General features: G+C 50.4%; 1 protein-coding gene across 9 annotated transcripts in view; it reads left to right on the top strand.

Moving 5' to 3' along the window:
• DYSF (dysferlin) overlaps positions 1 to 13,163 on the top strand; it is a 220,962-nt gene that overhangs the window by 92,299 nt on the left and 115,500 nt on the right. For all 9 annotated transcript variants that reach the window (XM_053256343.1, XM_053256337.1, XM_053256342.1 and 6 more), the window contains 6 exons: positions 2,806 to 2,961; positions 3,643 to 3,774; positions 5,205 to 5,371; positions 7,081 to 7,195; positions 7,971 to 8,076; positions 10,142 to 10,284. In XM_053256343.1, coding sequence (XP_053112318.1) covers positions 2,806 to 2,961; positions 3,643 to 3,774; positions 5,205 to 5,371; positions 7,081 to 7,195; positions 7,971 to 8,076; positions 10,142 to 10,284 — 819 coding nt within the window. The remainder of the gene's footprint in view (positions 1 to 2,805; positions 2,962 to 3,642; positions 3,775 to 5,204; positions 5,372 to 7,080; positions 7,196 to 7,970; positions 8,077 to 10,141; positions 10,285 to 13,163) is intronic.

Below are 13,163 nucleotides of genomic sequence, written 5' to 3'. Positions count from 1 at the left end.
TTGGGCCTGATCCAGCAGGACCTCTCTTATGTCCCCCAAAGGGCTCACAATCTAAAAAAGAAACACATGATAGACACCAGCAACAGGCACTGGAGGGATGCTCTGCTGGGGATGGATAGGGCCGGTTGCTCTCCCCCTGCTCAAGAAAGAGAATCGCCACTTTTAAAGGTGCCTCTTTGCTCAGTTAGAAGGGTCCTGTGTGTCCTTTGCTCAGTTGCCATTTTAATCTGTGTTGCTGGTGCCGTGGTTTGTATCCAGATGTTTGTTTTATGATTGCTGGGAGCTGCCCAGGGAGTTGTCAGACTGCAGGTTAGCATGAAAACCCGTTCTTCAGAACCCACCAAATAAATAAGCCCAGAGTGCCGGCCGTAGGGATTCCTTTCTCCTGGCACCAAAGCAAAGCCGTTGGTCTGATGTCCTGTCAGAGCGAGAGTCAATGTTTGCTCTTTGGCCAGGAGAGAGTCCTCGTGGGTGCCAGCAGCCCAGATGAGAAGCCACCGACGTACTCTGCAAAAAGGCCGTTTCAGAAGCTGACTCGGATTTAAGCCTGGCCAACCTGTAGCTCTGGAGTAGAACATTTGGGCAAGCAGAGCAGAGGCCGGCCTGGCAAGCAAAGAGCTCAGCAGCCGGGTGGAGGAGCCTGGAGGCCCTTTCTTCCCTGACTCTGGGGGACCAAAGGTTCTTCTATCCCAAAGCTGCAGGTTGGTGTGTGAAGGAATTTGTGGGCTGCACTCCTCGAGGGGGAGGAGAGAGAAAGCAGGCGCTCCACAGTCCACACAAAGAATGAGCCACATGCCTGCCATTGCGCGGATCGGGGAGTGGGGCTGCAGCTCCTCTGGTCCCTGCCCCCTACACTGCCCCTCTGCCAGGCCTTATGGGCTACAGGTAGACCTGGCCACCCAGGGTGCAGCAGGGTACTGACCTGGGGGGGGTGCATTAGTGGAAGCCCCCTCCCCCTTTGGGGGGGTTGTCTGTATTGATAACAAGAAGGATTCTTTGGTCAGCACGGATGGCGAGAAGGTGCTTAGATAAATGGATGACTTTGGATTGCCCGGGTGGCTCCTAGCTGCTGCATACTCTCCCCCCCCCCGTGCCAACCCAGACCCAGAGTGGAGGCTGGAGAGAAGCAGTTTGGCACATGCAGTCTGGCGTGCCTGTTGACGGAGAGTGTCAACAGGCAAGTGGATCAAGGGGATCCAGTTGACATAGTATACTTGGACTTGCAAAAAGCTTTTGACAAAGTTCCCCACCAAAGGCTCTTGAGTAAACTTAGCAGTCATGGAATAAGGGGACAGGTTCACGTGTGGATCGGTAACTGGTTGAAGGATAGGAACCAGAAGGTAGGGATAAATGGAGAGTTTTCACAATGGAGGGAAGAAAGAAGTGGGGTCCCCCGGGGATCCGTATTGGGACAGTGATGATCTAGAAGTTGGGGTAAGCAGCAAAGTGGCCAAATTTGCAGATGACATTAAGCTATTTAGGGTAGTGAAATCAATAACAGATTGTGAGGAGCTCCAGAAGGATCTCTCCAAACTGGGGGAGTGGGTGACAAAATCCACTCCAGTTCTACCATGTCCTTCTTAAGATACGGTGACCAGAACTGTACACAGTACTGCAAATATAGCCACACCATAATTTTGTATAAGGGCCTCATGCGCGCTGGCCATGTGCATGCCAACGCCATGCAAAGGTTGTAGGCAACAGTGCTGCAGCCATGCGTGGCCTTTGGGAGACCAGAAGCGTAGTGGCGAGCAGGTAAGGAGCTCCTTACCTGCTTTTTAAGGGAACCACTCCCTGCCCTACCTAGCCGGTCTGAACACCAGCACTTGAGCCAGTTTGGCACTTCCCAGAGGAGGCGCAGAATGGGCTCATGCACATCCCTAGTGTAGAGTGGATGCTCCTGGAGCGATGTTTCCAGCAGTTTCATTGCTGCACCTCAAAAGCATTGCTTGTGCAGCTGCAAAGACACAGAAAGCCTATTAAACTAGACACAGTGGGGCCATTGCATGCATTGCGTGGCATTAAACCCAGGTTCATCACCCACTGTACCCTTGACAAGAGGCTGCAAGCATTCTTGTTTGTCTGAGTGCGCTTGCAATATAGATGGGTTTCTTTCATTCATATATGGGTAGGAGCATGCTTCAAAACCTTAGGTGAACACCAGTGTTCTCTCTAATTTTTTTCATCTGTGTGCAGAATGAGTTTTGTTCTGGATGACAGTGTCAAGGCAGCTTGTGTGCACCTGCATTCAGAGTGGGGCCTTCCTGATTCAACCTGAGCAGATCTACAATTGATTGAGCAGACATAAAAACCATCTCTCTGACAACTTTTAAAAAATCTTTAAAGACGCATCTGTTCACCCAGGCTTTTAATTAAATATTTTTTAAACAGTTTAACATCTTTTTAAAATGTTCTTTTATAATGTAAATTGTTGTAATGTTTTAACTTTTGCGATATCATTTATTTTGTTTTAACTACTGTTTTAAGTTTTCTGTTGTCATTTGTTTTAACTAATATTTTGACTTTGTTTGCTTGTTGTAAACCTCCCAGAGACGTGAGTTTTGGGTGGTATAAAAATATGTTAAATAAAATTTAAAAATAAAAAATAAATGCGCATGTGCAAGCCTTAGAGGGAACACTGGTGAACAGCTTAACACCTTGGTGAGCGGAGTGTCTCTTTCCTAGGCAGTCGTTACTTCTGTCTCTGACTTCCTCCGTCCTGCTTCCCTCCCTACACTCCACCCTGCCTCACCTTCTTTCTTGTCTGTACTCCCTGCCCTCCTCACTTGCAACCCTATTTTCTAGCCCCAGAACAGCCTGCCAGACATTGTGATCTGGATGTTGCGTGGAGAAAGGCGTGTGGCGTACAGCCGGATACCAGCGCGCGAGGTCCTGTTCTCCAAGAACGGAGCCCATTGTTGTGGCAAGAATTGTGGGCAACTCCAAACCATCTTCTTGAAAGTAGGTATTGTCAGCAATTTTTCTGGAAAATGTGGATTAGATTTATATTGTTAAAAAAACAACACCGAACCCACGCTGCTATTAGCCACAGAGGGGGAAACGTACAGGGACCAGTTTTTAGGGCTGCGAGAAATGGTGCCAATTTCATTCAGAGGGCATCTCAGACCTCCACTTTAATCTGGCACTTTGGAGGAAGTTCCTTCTTTATTTCAGCCCCTTTCGAAAAGTTTGCTTCCAATTCAGCCACTCCCCTCCACTCCATGAACACACTAGACTGGGCAGGCAGCAGGAGACCAGCTGGGGCACTTTATCTTCTCCCTCAGCGGTGAGGGGCTACAGTGGTTGCTTGAGCTTTAAAAGGACTCCTGGAAGAGGGTTTTTAAATTCCTCTACAGTGCTAGGAAAGGTGCAGGTTTTCTTGAGAATTATAGTCTTTTCCAAGGCTGCTGCAATGGCTGCAGTCCCAGAAAAAACTACAGTTCTAGACCCTGTTCCTGTCTGAGAGGCCACTCTCTCTCTTTCGGTCTGCCCTCCTTCATAGGGCTGTTGTGAGGATAATGCGAGGTAAGAATGGCTGAGGGCTTGGATTCTGTTGCTGCCTTCCTCTTCAGCAAGAACTTCTCTGCAGGGCTGCTGGGCTTGGCTTCAAAATTCATTGGGTTTCCTCCTATGTTGTCTTAGCGTCCTCAAGAAGAGGTGATGGGGCCACGGATCCCGGCCCAGATCCGGGTCCGACTGTGGCTTGGGCTCGCTGTGGATAAGGAAGAGTTCAACAAGTCAGCGGAGGGGAGGCTTTCCGTCTATGCTGAAACGGTGAGCCAAACGGTACTTGGGATGGGATGGGATTTCCACTTCAAAGTATTCGGTCGGTTTAGGTTGGATTCCAGATATTGGGGCAGTGGGGAATATATATACACACACACACACACACACACACACACACACACACACACAACCCAACCCCAGCAGGAGGCAAAGCAAAGTAGTCTGACACACTAAAAAATGGGTGTATATCTATATGCAACTCAAGCCCGATTCAGATGTTATGCTGTATGAGTGTACAGATGTCTCTACACTCGTACATGTGTTTATGACTTTATGTGTATTCAAAGTGAACCTGGGTTACAGGCCCTTCAAATGCATGGCACACAGAAAGGAAATGTACTACTGTACCTGCTTCCTCATAACATGCGTCCACATAACATGTGAATGACAGTGCCTGTGTACAGATCTGTTATCTGTCTACACTGTCCACTTGTTGTATGAGTGTTGAAAGTAATATGTGGATGGGCCTATAATGCTACCTTTATTTGAATTATATTAAATGGGTGTGAAAACAAGGGAATTTGAATGGTAAAGCGAAAGCAAGCAAAACAAACCAGGACTGAAATGAATGCTTATTTGATCACTAAATAATTCTTTTTATTCTTGATACTTATCTTACTTTCACATGTATGTTATTTGTTTGTAAACGGAGTCTTAAATGTCTTAGCTCTTTAATTGAAATAGAAAATTCTGTGTCTAGACCTTAAGATTTCGAAGGGATGTTAGTTCACCTTGTGCCCTCCTGGCAGTGCTGGGAGAAAAGGGATGCCCACATAAATTACAGAGCACCGAAGCGTTTTGAACGATGCATCTGCACACTAGCAGATTTTATTTTATGGCCAGTTGGTTTGGCTGCAGTTTCTTCTTCGTGATTGTCCTTGGGTTTCTTTTAATATATTTTTGGGGTATTGGGGTCTTCTTTGATTCTGCACAATGCCCTGGGGTCCCAGGATAAAAATGTAAGAATAGAATAAAATAAACGTATACCACCAAGTCCAAGAGATGCCACTGTGCCCAGTGAGCGGGGCGATGCCTTGGACAGCAGCCCTCCCTCTTTATCCCAGCACAGCGGCTGCCTTCCTTGCTGAACTGGGAGCGCTTTGGGGACAGAAAACCACCTTCTCATTTCTTTTGCTATGTGAATCGCTTGGATGACTTCTTTTGCTGAAAGGTGGTGTACAGATATTGGGCAGGATCCATCTTACATGGTCGCGTCTAAGCAGCCTTGAAATAAACGAGACAACTAACTTCTGTTAACTTCAATGGGACGTAGTCAAGACTAACTTGGTCTGGATCCTGCCCGTTTCAAATATATACATAAGTAAATTGGTTTCTGTGGTTGAGGTACCCTCCTGTGGGGGCGATGCCTCCTCCCTGCCACTGCATCCCCAGGTGAGCCTCTCTCTTTTGTGCCGCAGTATGAAAATCAGACCAAGCTGGCGCTGGTTGGCAACTGGGGCACGACTGGCCTGACCTACCCCAAGTACTCGGATGTCAACGGCAAGATCAAACTGCCCAAGGACAGCTTCAAACCCTCCACTGGCTGGGCCTGGGCTACGGAATGGTTTGTCAGCCCTGAGAAGACGTGAGTGCCTGGCTGCGTTGCCTTGTGAGACTTCCGTTCTCCTTCTGTTGCCTCCGTGGGCACCATCTTCTTGGGCTGTGCTGAGCTCTTACAAGGCTGCAGCCACCCTGGTTGGGGATATGCAGGACTGTGGGTGACAGAGAGAAGGAAAGAGACATCTGTTGCTGGGGAAGAGTGAAGAGGCACTCGGCAGCATCCAGTTAAAACACATTCTGATCGTTCACACAGGGGGACGGGCGGGCGGGGGGCAGGAGGAAGGTTGGTGGAACTCACCTTCCCCTCAGACGACTCTGTAATGCTGCTGGGAATGCAGATTGTGCTCCCAGACGATATGAGCGACGTGCCGCAGCACAGAGCTCCTCCAGAGGCTGGGACAACGTGTCTCTGGATATCCCACAAGGCACTGTGTGACATGTGCGATGCATTGGGGGATTCCCCCAGAAGACAGGTGATCTAGGCACCCATCTCTGTGTCTGCTGGGGCTGAATCTAGCCCCCCGTGAACACACAACCTGTAGCCCAGGTTAAGGGCTCGCTCGAGCCCTTAACCCTGGCTAAGAGCTGGGTTTAAAAGCGGAGCTAGGCGACGTTGCCCCACTGGGATTGGGCCCGATCCTGGTGGTTCTCAGGCGCAGCCTAACCCAGGCTGGGCTTCTCTAGCCTGGGTTAGGGGGCATGTGTAAATAGCCTCATTAGCTGATATCCTGACTGACTAATGAAGTGCTTGTGTTTTGTGCTAGCATGACATGGCTTAGATGCCAGCCATTGAAAGCAGAAAAAAATCAGGTCATGGGGGCTTTGGCAGTGGGAGGGGAGAGCAGCAAGGTGATAAGAGTTGGGATGAGAGGCATTGAGTCACATTCATCCAAACACATGCGAGGGACTTCATTGCAGGGGCCAGTACTGCAAGTACTAACTTTCATCTTGAGAGATCTGCAAAGAGTACATTAATCATGACAAGGCACAGAAAGAAGTGAGGTCATTTACAAGCCGGCTGTGTAGAGAAAGAGAGAGAGAGGAAATCTTTCCAAGAACTTTGGAGAACCTTATCCAAGAGTTCATAGGATATGTTTTTGGTTCATATGAGCAATTTTGATCTGTCCTGGGTATGCACTCATGTGGGTAAAGGAAATGGATTCCCCTGCAGATGAATATAGGAAGCACCCATTTCTGGCCACCAGATTTCTGGAAGGAACTCATGGTTGGCGTGTTAAGTTTCCTCCCATGAAAGTCCACAAAGCCAGGGATGCTGGGTTTGTGGGCCGTCATGGGAAGAAACTTAACATGCCAACCGCGAGTGGATATTGGGTGAAGCTGGTATCTGTGGATACTGGGTGAAGCTGCCTTTTGGTTACAAGTGGGTGGGGTAATGAAGTCTTGGCTCTGGATTGCTGAGAGCTCCAGGAACTTTTCCACACAGGACTTTGGGTTTGCATCTCCTCCGGAATGGAGATGGGCATTCACATAGCCAGATTTACCCCCAAGTCCCTGAGAGCTATTGCGTGTTAGAGCCTAGCCCAATTTATGTCTGGGGTAAAAAAAATCCACTGATTGCATCGTCTTATGGGGGGCAAACCTGCAGTAAAGCCTCACAGTAAAGCTGTCTGTCTGAAGATGCTCCAGGAAGAGAGAATGGCTTCCTTTGGAAAGGAGCATATGGGGGCGCTCTCAGCTTTCGCTTTGTTTCCATTACAACCCAACTCTCCACAGGCTCCTGTATGATGTGGACGCCGGTCACCTGAGCTTTGTGGAGGAGGTCTTTGAGAATGAAGTGCGGCTTCCTGGTGGCCAGTGGATCCACATGCCCGAGGCCTACACAGACGTGGTGAGGAAGCTCTTCTTGATTGGTTTCCACAGCAACAATAGCCGTCTTCAGATGCTATGTGCATACAGTGTCTAAAATGGGGCTGGACGTCCCACCCCAGCCCTGTCATTCATTCCTGTCAGTGCCCTGCTCACGGCTAGAGTGGCCTTTGTCTGAAGAGGTGAACGCCATATCTGTGATGGCGGGCCATGATGGTGGGCCCACACCCCCTCGTCCATATTTATGATGGCCGTACCTGGGTTTAATGAGGCAGCAGCTGAAGGGAAGAGCTCCAAGAAGGAGCTGGCTGCAAATTGAGGGATTCTATAGGAACCCAGAGCCCTTCCCTCCTGGAGCTCAGGTTGGCCCTCATTCAGAACTGGCGTCTGGGCTGGCCTACCCCTCTTTCTGAGCAGCCCCAGGCAGGCCCCTCGCCTCTGGTGTTGGCATTCAGCCTTGGCGTGGTGTTGCCTCTGCTCCAGGAGTCCTGGGGTGAGGGAAGGGGTTCTAGGGGCAGGACAGGAGCCTCACTGGGGACACTGGATCCCCAGAGCTCGTGGCCTCCTCCAAGGGGGCAATGGGCCCTGGCTGTTTAGGAGCTACTGGATCTAGGGTTCGTGAATCAGGGGGGCGGAGGTCTTGGCTGGTCACTCTGAGAGGATCCACTCTGAGAGGATCTCAGAGTGGCGGCGGGGGGGGGGCGGTCCTGACAAGTGGACAATGCCCTCCCTCTCTCGCCCACCCTGTTCCTTTTGAGGAGTAGTGGACGTCATTGCATTCTCTGCTTCTCTTTCAGAATGGGGAGAAGGTTCTGCCCAAGAATGAGATTGAGTGTCCTCCAGGATGGAAGTGGGAAGATGTGGAGTGGGACAGAGATTTCAACAGAGCAGTCGATGAGGCGGGTAATTAAGTTGCAGGCTTCCTTTCATGTTTTCCTTAAGCCCCCTTTACTCTGCCCCGAGGCCTTCCATTGGCAGAAAGCAGCATTTCTCTTTTGCCCCAACCCTGTTCAGTTGCCCCAACTGAGAAAATTTCTCCCCATGATCTGGAGGGCTCTGGTTCAGGGCACTGACTAATCTCCTTTGTGAGATGTGATGTGGATGTGATGTGTGTCATACTGGAGGCACAACTTGAGTTCCTGATCTTCTGGGGCAGTGTGGACTCCTCCCAGTGTGTGTTGGCCATTGCTTGGCCTCCCCCTTGAGCATGTGCTCTGAAGATGGCCAGCTGACTGTTCAGTTGTATATCTGCCAATGCTTCTTTATGTAGTTGACATTCAGACTAACACTGTGCTTATGCAAACATGTTGCCTTAGTGCAAGAATGTGGTGCCAGCTGGGTGAGCCGGTTGTGTCACTTTGTGTTCCAGCAAACATATCAGCCCAATTCAGACATTATGCTGTAACTGCGTACAGATTTCACTACTATCCAGGTATCCAGATTTCACTACTATCCGAGTGAACCTGGATACAGGCCCTTCAAATGCATGGTACAGATAGGAAGTGCACTTTTGTACCTGCGTTCAACATAGCATGTGGATGGCTCTACCTGTGTATGGATCTGGGTACAGATCCATACCTGTGTACACTGTACACCCATTGTACAAATGTTGAACATAATGTATGAATGCGCCTTAGGGAATATCCCAAAATGAATGGCAGGAAATCCCCACTGAAATGCCCTGGTCCTTTCCAAATGGCCATGGAATGCATGAAATTTCCAAATGGCCATTGACCATTTGGAAATTCCGTGCATCCCTGTGGCCATTTGGAAGGGACCGGTGCATTTCAGTGGGCATTTCCTGCCATTCATTTTGGGATATTCCCTAGAGTCTACAGCCCAATTCAGACATTATGCTGTACGAGTGTACAGATGTCTGTACACTTGCATGTGTCTTTGTGTGAATGACAGTAACTCATTAACACAATGACATTTTAAAGGATACAGGCCTTTACATAGGGTACATAGGAAGCTGCCATATACTGAGTCAGACCCTTGGTCCATCTAGCTCAGTATTGTCTACCCAGACTGGCAGCGGCTTCCCCAAGGTTGCAGGCGGGAGTCTCTCTCAGCCCTCTCTTGGAGAAGCCAGGGAGGGAACTGGGAACCTAGATGCTCTTCCCAGAGCGGCTCCATCATCCCCTGAGGGGAATCTCTTCCAGGGCTCACTCTTCCAGTCTCCCCTTCATATGCAACCAGGGTGGACCCTGCTTAGCTAAGAGGACAAGTCATGGTTGCTACCACAAGACCAGCTCTCCTCCTTCAAATGCATAGTACAGATAGGAAATGTACTTCTGTACCTGCTTTCAACATAATGTGTGAATGAGTGTACTTGTGTGCAGATTTGTACCTATGTACACTGTACACCCGTTGAACATAATGTGTGAATGGGCATATAGAAATCGATGAGATGGAGGCAGGATACCAAACAGACCCATATACTGTACTTGGTCTGAGTCAGGAGGCAGCCAGCTTGTGTACACACTTGCTGGTTTGAATCCCCGCTGGTATGTTTTCCAGACTATGGGAAACACCTATATTGGGCAGAAGCGATACAGGAAGGTGCTGAAAGGCATCATCTCATACTGCATGGGAGATGGCAATGGTGAACCCCTCCTGTATCCTACCAAAAGAAAACCACAGGGCTCTGTGGTCGCCAGGAGTCGACACAGACTCAAGGGCACAACTTTACCTTTACCTTACTGAGAGGCTGCTGAGCAAAGAGCTGTTCTGGCCATCACTAAAGATGGTGGTGGAAAATAGTTTTAAGAACATGTGGGGGGGCCCAAACACTAAGACAAATGGGGAGAAATGAAACAAGGGTAAGACTATTCAGAGCATAACTAAACAAATGGCCCAACCTAACAAATGACACCAAGAGACCCAAGGAAGGAAATGCATCATTGCACACCTTTGCTGGTGCCTGTAAGCCCGTCCACCTGCTTTTTGACTTCTCTCCTGCTCCCAGGCTGGGAATATGGCATCACCATCCCACCAGACCACAAGCCCAAGGCCTGGGTGCCGGCGGAGAAGATGTACCACACCAACCGGCGCAGGCGGTGGGTGAGACTTCGCAGAAGGGACCTCACTCAGATGGAGGCTCTGAAAAAGGTTCGTGGTGGGATGTGTGTGTGTGTGTTTGTGTGTGCACCAGTGCCAGAGAAGCAGCCCTGTGCAGATCTGATTCCTTCCCTCTTGCCTTCTGCCTCAAGATTCCAGTGTGTTTTGTCGAGGCTCTTTGGCTGGATCTGTCCTCGCTTTGTCTTGCTGCTGCACCAGCCTGGCCAATGATCTGCCTCCTCCCCAGTCCCAGGGCCTGACCTTGGCCTCTCCCCCATCCCAGTCTTGTCTGCCTGACACAGCCTGTCTCCAGGAGAGGGTTTTCCAGGGGCACGGAGGAAAGGGGATCATTGCTTGAAGTCACACGTGCTCGTTTCCCCCTTTCCCAGCCTGGTTTCCTGTCCAGCGGGCCGTGTGCATTTTTGTAGTGCTTTAAAAGCCTGTTTGTGGGGCTGTAGGCATCCTACATCCAGGCAACCAAATTCCTGTGCTAAAAGTTGCCCCCCCTCCCCCGTGCTTCGTCCCCTAGCAGGAAGGAGGAGAGCCGGCAGCTCAGGACAGAGGAGGACCCAGCCCCCTGCCTCCGGGACCCTTCCTGCCAGCTGGGAAGCACCCTGCCTGAGGCAGGGGGAAGCCCCAGGAAAAGCATCCAGGGAACTGCATGCAACTGGCGCACTTGGGTCTAGCAGTTAGTACAAAAGTAGGAGGCCCCCTTGCCTGAGCCAGACGGCCCCGTTCTGCCAGCCCAGCCTTGACTCTGCTCTGCTCTAGGTGTCTCCCTTGGACAAGAAATGCTGTTCACAAGGGAGGAACTTCACAGAAGCGTCTCTGCTGCTCTTCAACCTTTAAGCCCTTGCAGACAGTGGTGGCGCTGAAGCACAGTCAGGCGTGCCCAGGTGGAGATCCACCATGCCGGAATCCACGTCCCCCCACCCCACCCCACCCCCGGTTGGCCTGTTTTCTGACCGCGGGCGGCCTCCCGAGCTGACAGAACCTCCTCCAAGCCTCACCAAAGCTCAGCCAAGCTTCGTCCCAGACACTTCCCTGTTTTGTAGAATGCTGGGACTCAGGTCAGCTGGCTGTGGAGCAGGTTGCCTCTGAGGACACACAGAGTGCCATTCCCCAGCCCCTGAATATAGGGGTGGCACAAGGTATGGTGGCTCCCGAGGTGAACCGCCTTGCCACACGGCCCTGGTGCGGGCCGGCCCCCTTCCAATGTGGACTTGGCAAGTTTTGTAAGTGGCATGGGGTGTGGGGTGCAGAAGTAAGTAAGTTTGGGTTAGCCTCCTCTCCTCTCCTTGTGCTTTTTGCAAGCTTTGCAAGGCATGTGAGGGGAGGAGGGCAGCCTTCTCTCGGGTCCAGGCATTCCTGGCAAAGCTGGCTAGGGTCTGGTCTCAGATTGCTGCTCCAATGGCATTGGTGGGGGGGCACCCCAATAACCTTCAGCCTGAGGCGACCGCCACACCTCGCTTCATGAAAAAAGCACCCCTGGCTGTGTCGCCTCGCCAGTCCCTACTTACCTGGTGTTAGGAAGCATGGTGTCCCCCAAGGGCCCATCCTGAGAAAATGAGACTTCATGGCAACAGCCCTCTTTGCTCCTTCACGAGGCCTGTCCTGAGAAAGGCAGGTGGGGCATCATTTTGGTATCAGTGGAGGGGGACAGAATCCTCCCGGGTGCGTGGCCAGAGCACTCTTCTCCCAGCCCTGCTCACTTGCAGCACTCACGCTCTGTCAGACATTCAGACGAGGCCCCGTCACGCTTGAACACGAGCAGCCAATGCGGCTTGTATCTGGCCTGGCCCGGGAAGCCTTTCTGGGCTAGAAGGCCTGCCCCGTATCGGAATGAATGTCATGTCAGCTGGAAAGCCTCAGTCGGGGTCAGACCCACACCCGAGGCTGTGTATGTTCCGAGGGGGGAGAAACATTCTGCCCCAGGAAAAGCTGAAGGTCTGAGACTTGTGCAAGCTGATTAAGGTGCTTTGCATATTAATATTTATTGGGTATGTTTTATTCTCCACGCGGCATTCACGGGAAAGGTGGAGGTGAGGCTGCGGTGGACCGGACCTCTTGTTGGGGTTCTCCTTCCCCTCCTCTTTTTCAGTTTCTGAGATCTCAGCCACAGGGCTAGGATTCTAGGAACTTGCTTTAAAACAACAACAACAACAAAAACAACACAGTTTATCAGGCTGTCACTCCAGGTCACTAAGCATAATGTCATATTAAAGCAATGGTGGGTTTTGATGGATTTGATGGGAACGATTATATTGTTCTCCACTCACAAGAATTAAAAGGACCTAAATGTGTTCCATCAATACAACAGATATTGTTTGGGATTCTTTTTTGAAATATCAGTTCTCCACTCAGCCATTAAGCTCGCTGGATGACCTTTAGCCAGACTAAATGAACTTGCAGGGCTGTTGTGAAGATAACACAGAAAAGGAGGAGCAAGCCCTGTAGGCACACTCTGTGTATGCCACCCTGATCTCCCTGGAGGTAGACCATGATCAAAAGAAAAGAAAAGAAAAGAAAAAATTGCAAGTACTGCAGTGATCAAAGACAAGCCACAAAACCAAGAACTTAGGATTAGACACAGAGGCCTTGGTAAGAAGAAATCCAGTTTCCTGCGAGCTCTCTGACCACCATTTGGGGACATAGGAAGCTGACTTCTACCGAGCCAGACCATCTAGCCCAGTAGTGTCTACATAGACTGGCAGTATATTCTCCAAGGTTGCAGGCCAGAGTCTCTCTCAGCCCTATCTTGGAGATGCTGCCAGGGAGGGAACTTGGAATCTTCTGCATGCAAGCAGGCAGATACTCTTCCCAGAACAGCCCCATCCCCTGAGGGGAATAGCTTCCAGTGCTCACACATGTAGTCTCCCATTCAAATGCAAACCAGGGTGGACCCTGCTTAGCAAAGGGGACAACTCATG

This window comes from Hemicordylus capensis, chromosome 5, assembly GCF_027244095.1.
Source record: "Hemicordylus capensis ecotype Gifberg chromosome 5, rHemCap1.1.pri, whole genome shotgun sequence".
NCBI lineage: Eukaryota > Metazoa > Chordata > Lepidosauria > Squamata > Cordylidae > Hemicordylus > Hemicordylus capensis.
Note: the sequence above shows the minus strand (reverse complement) of the source record. Positions and strands in the feature narration are given on the sequence as shown.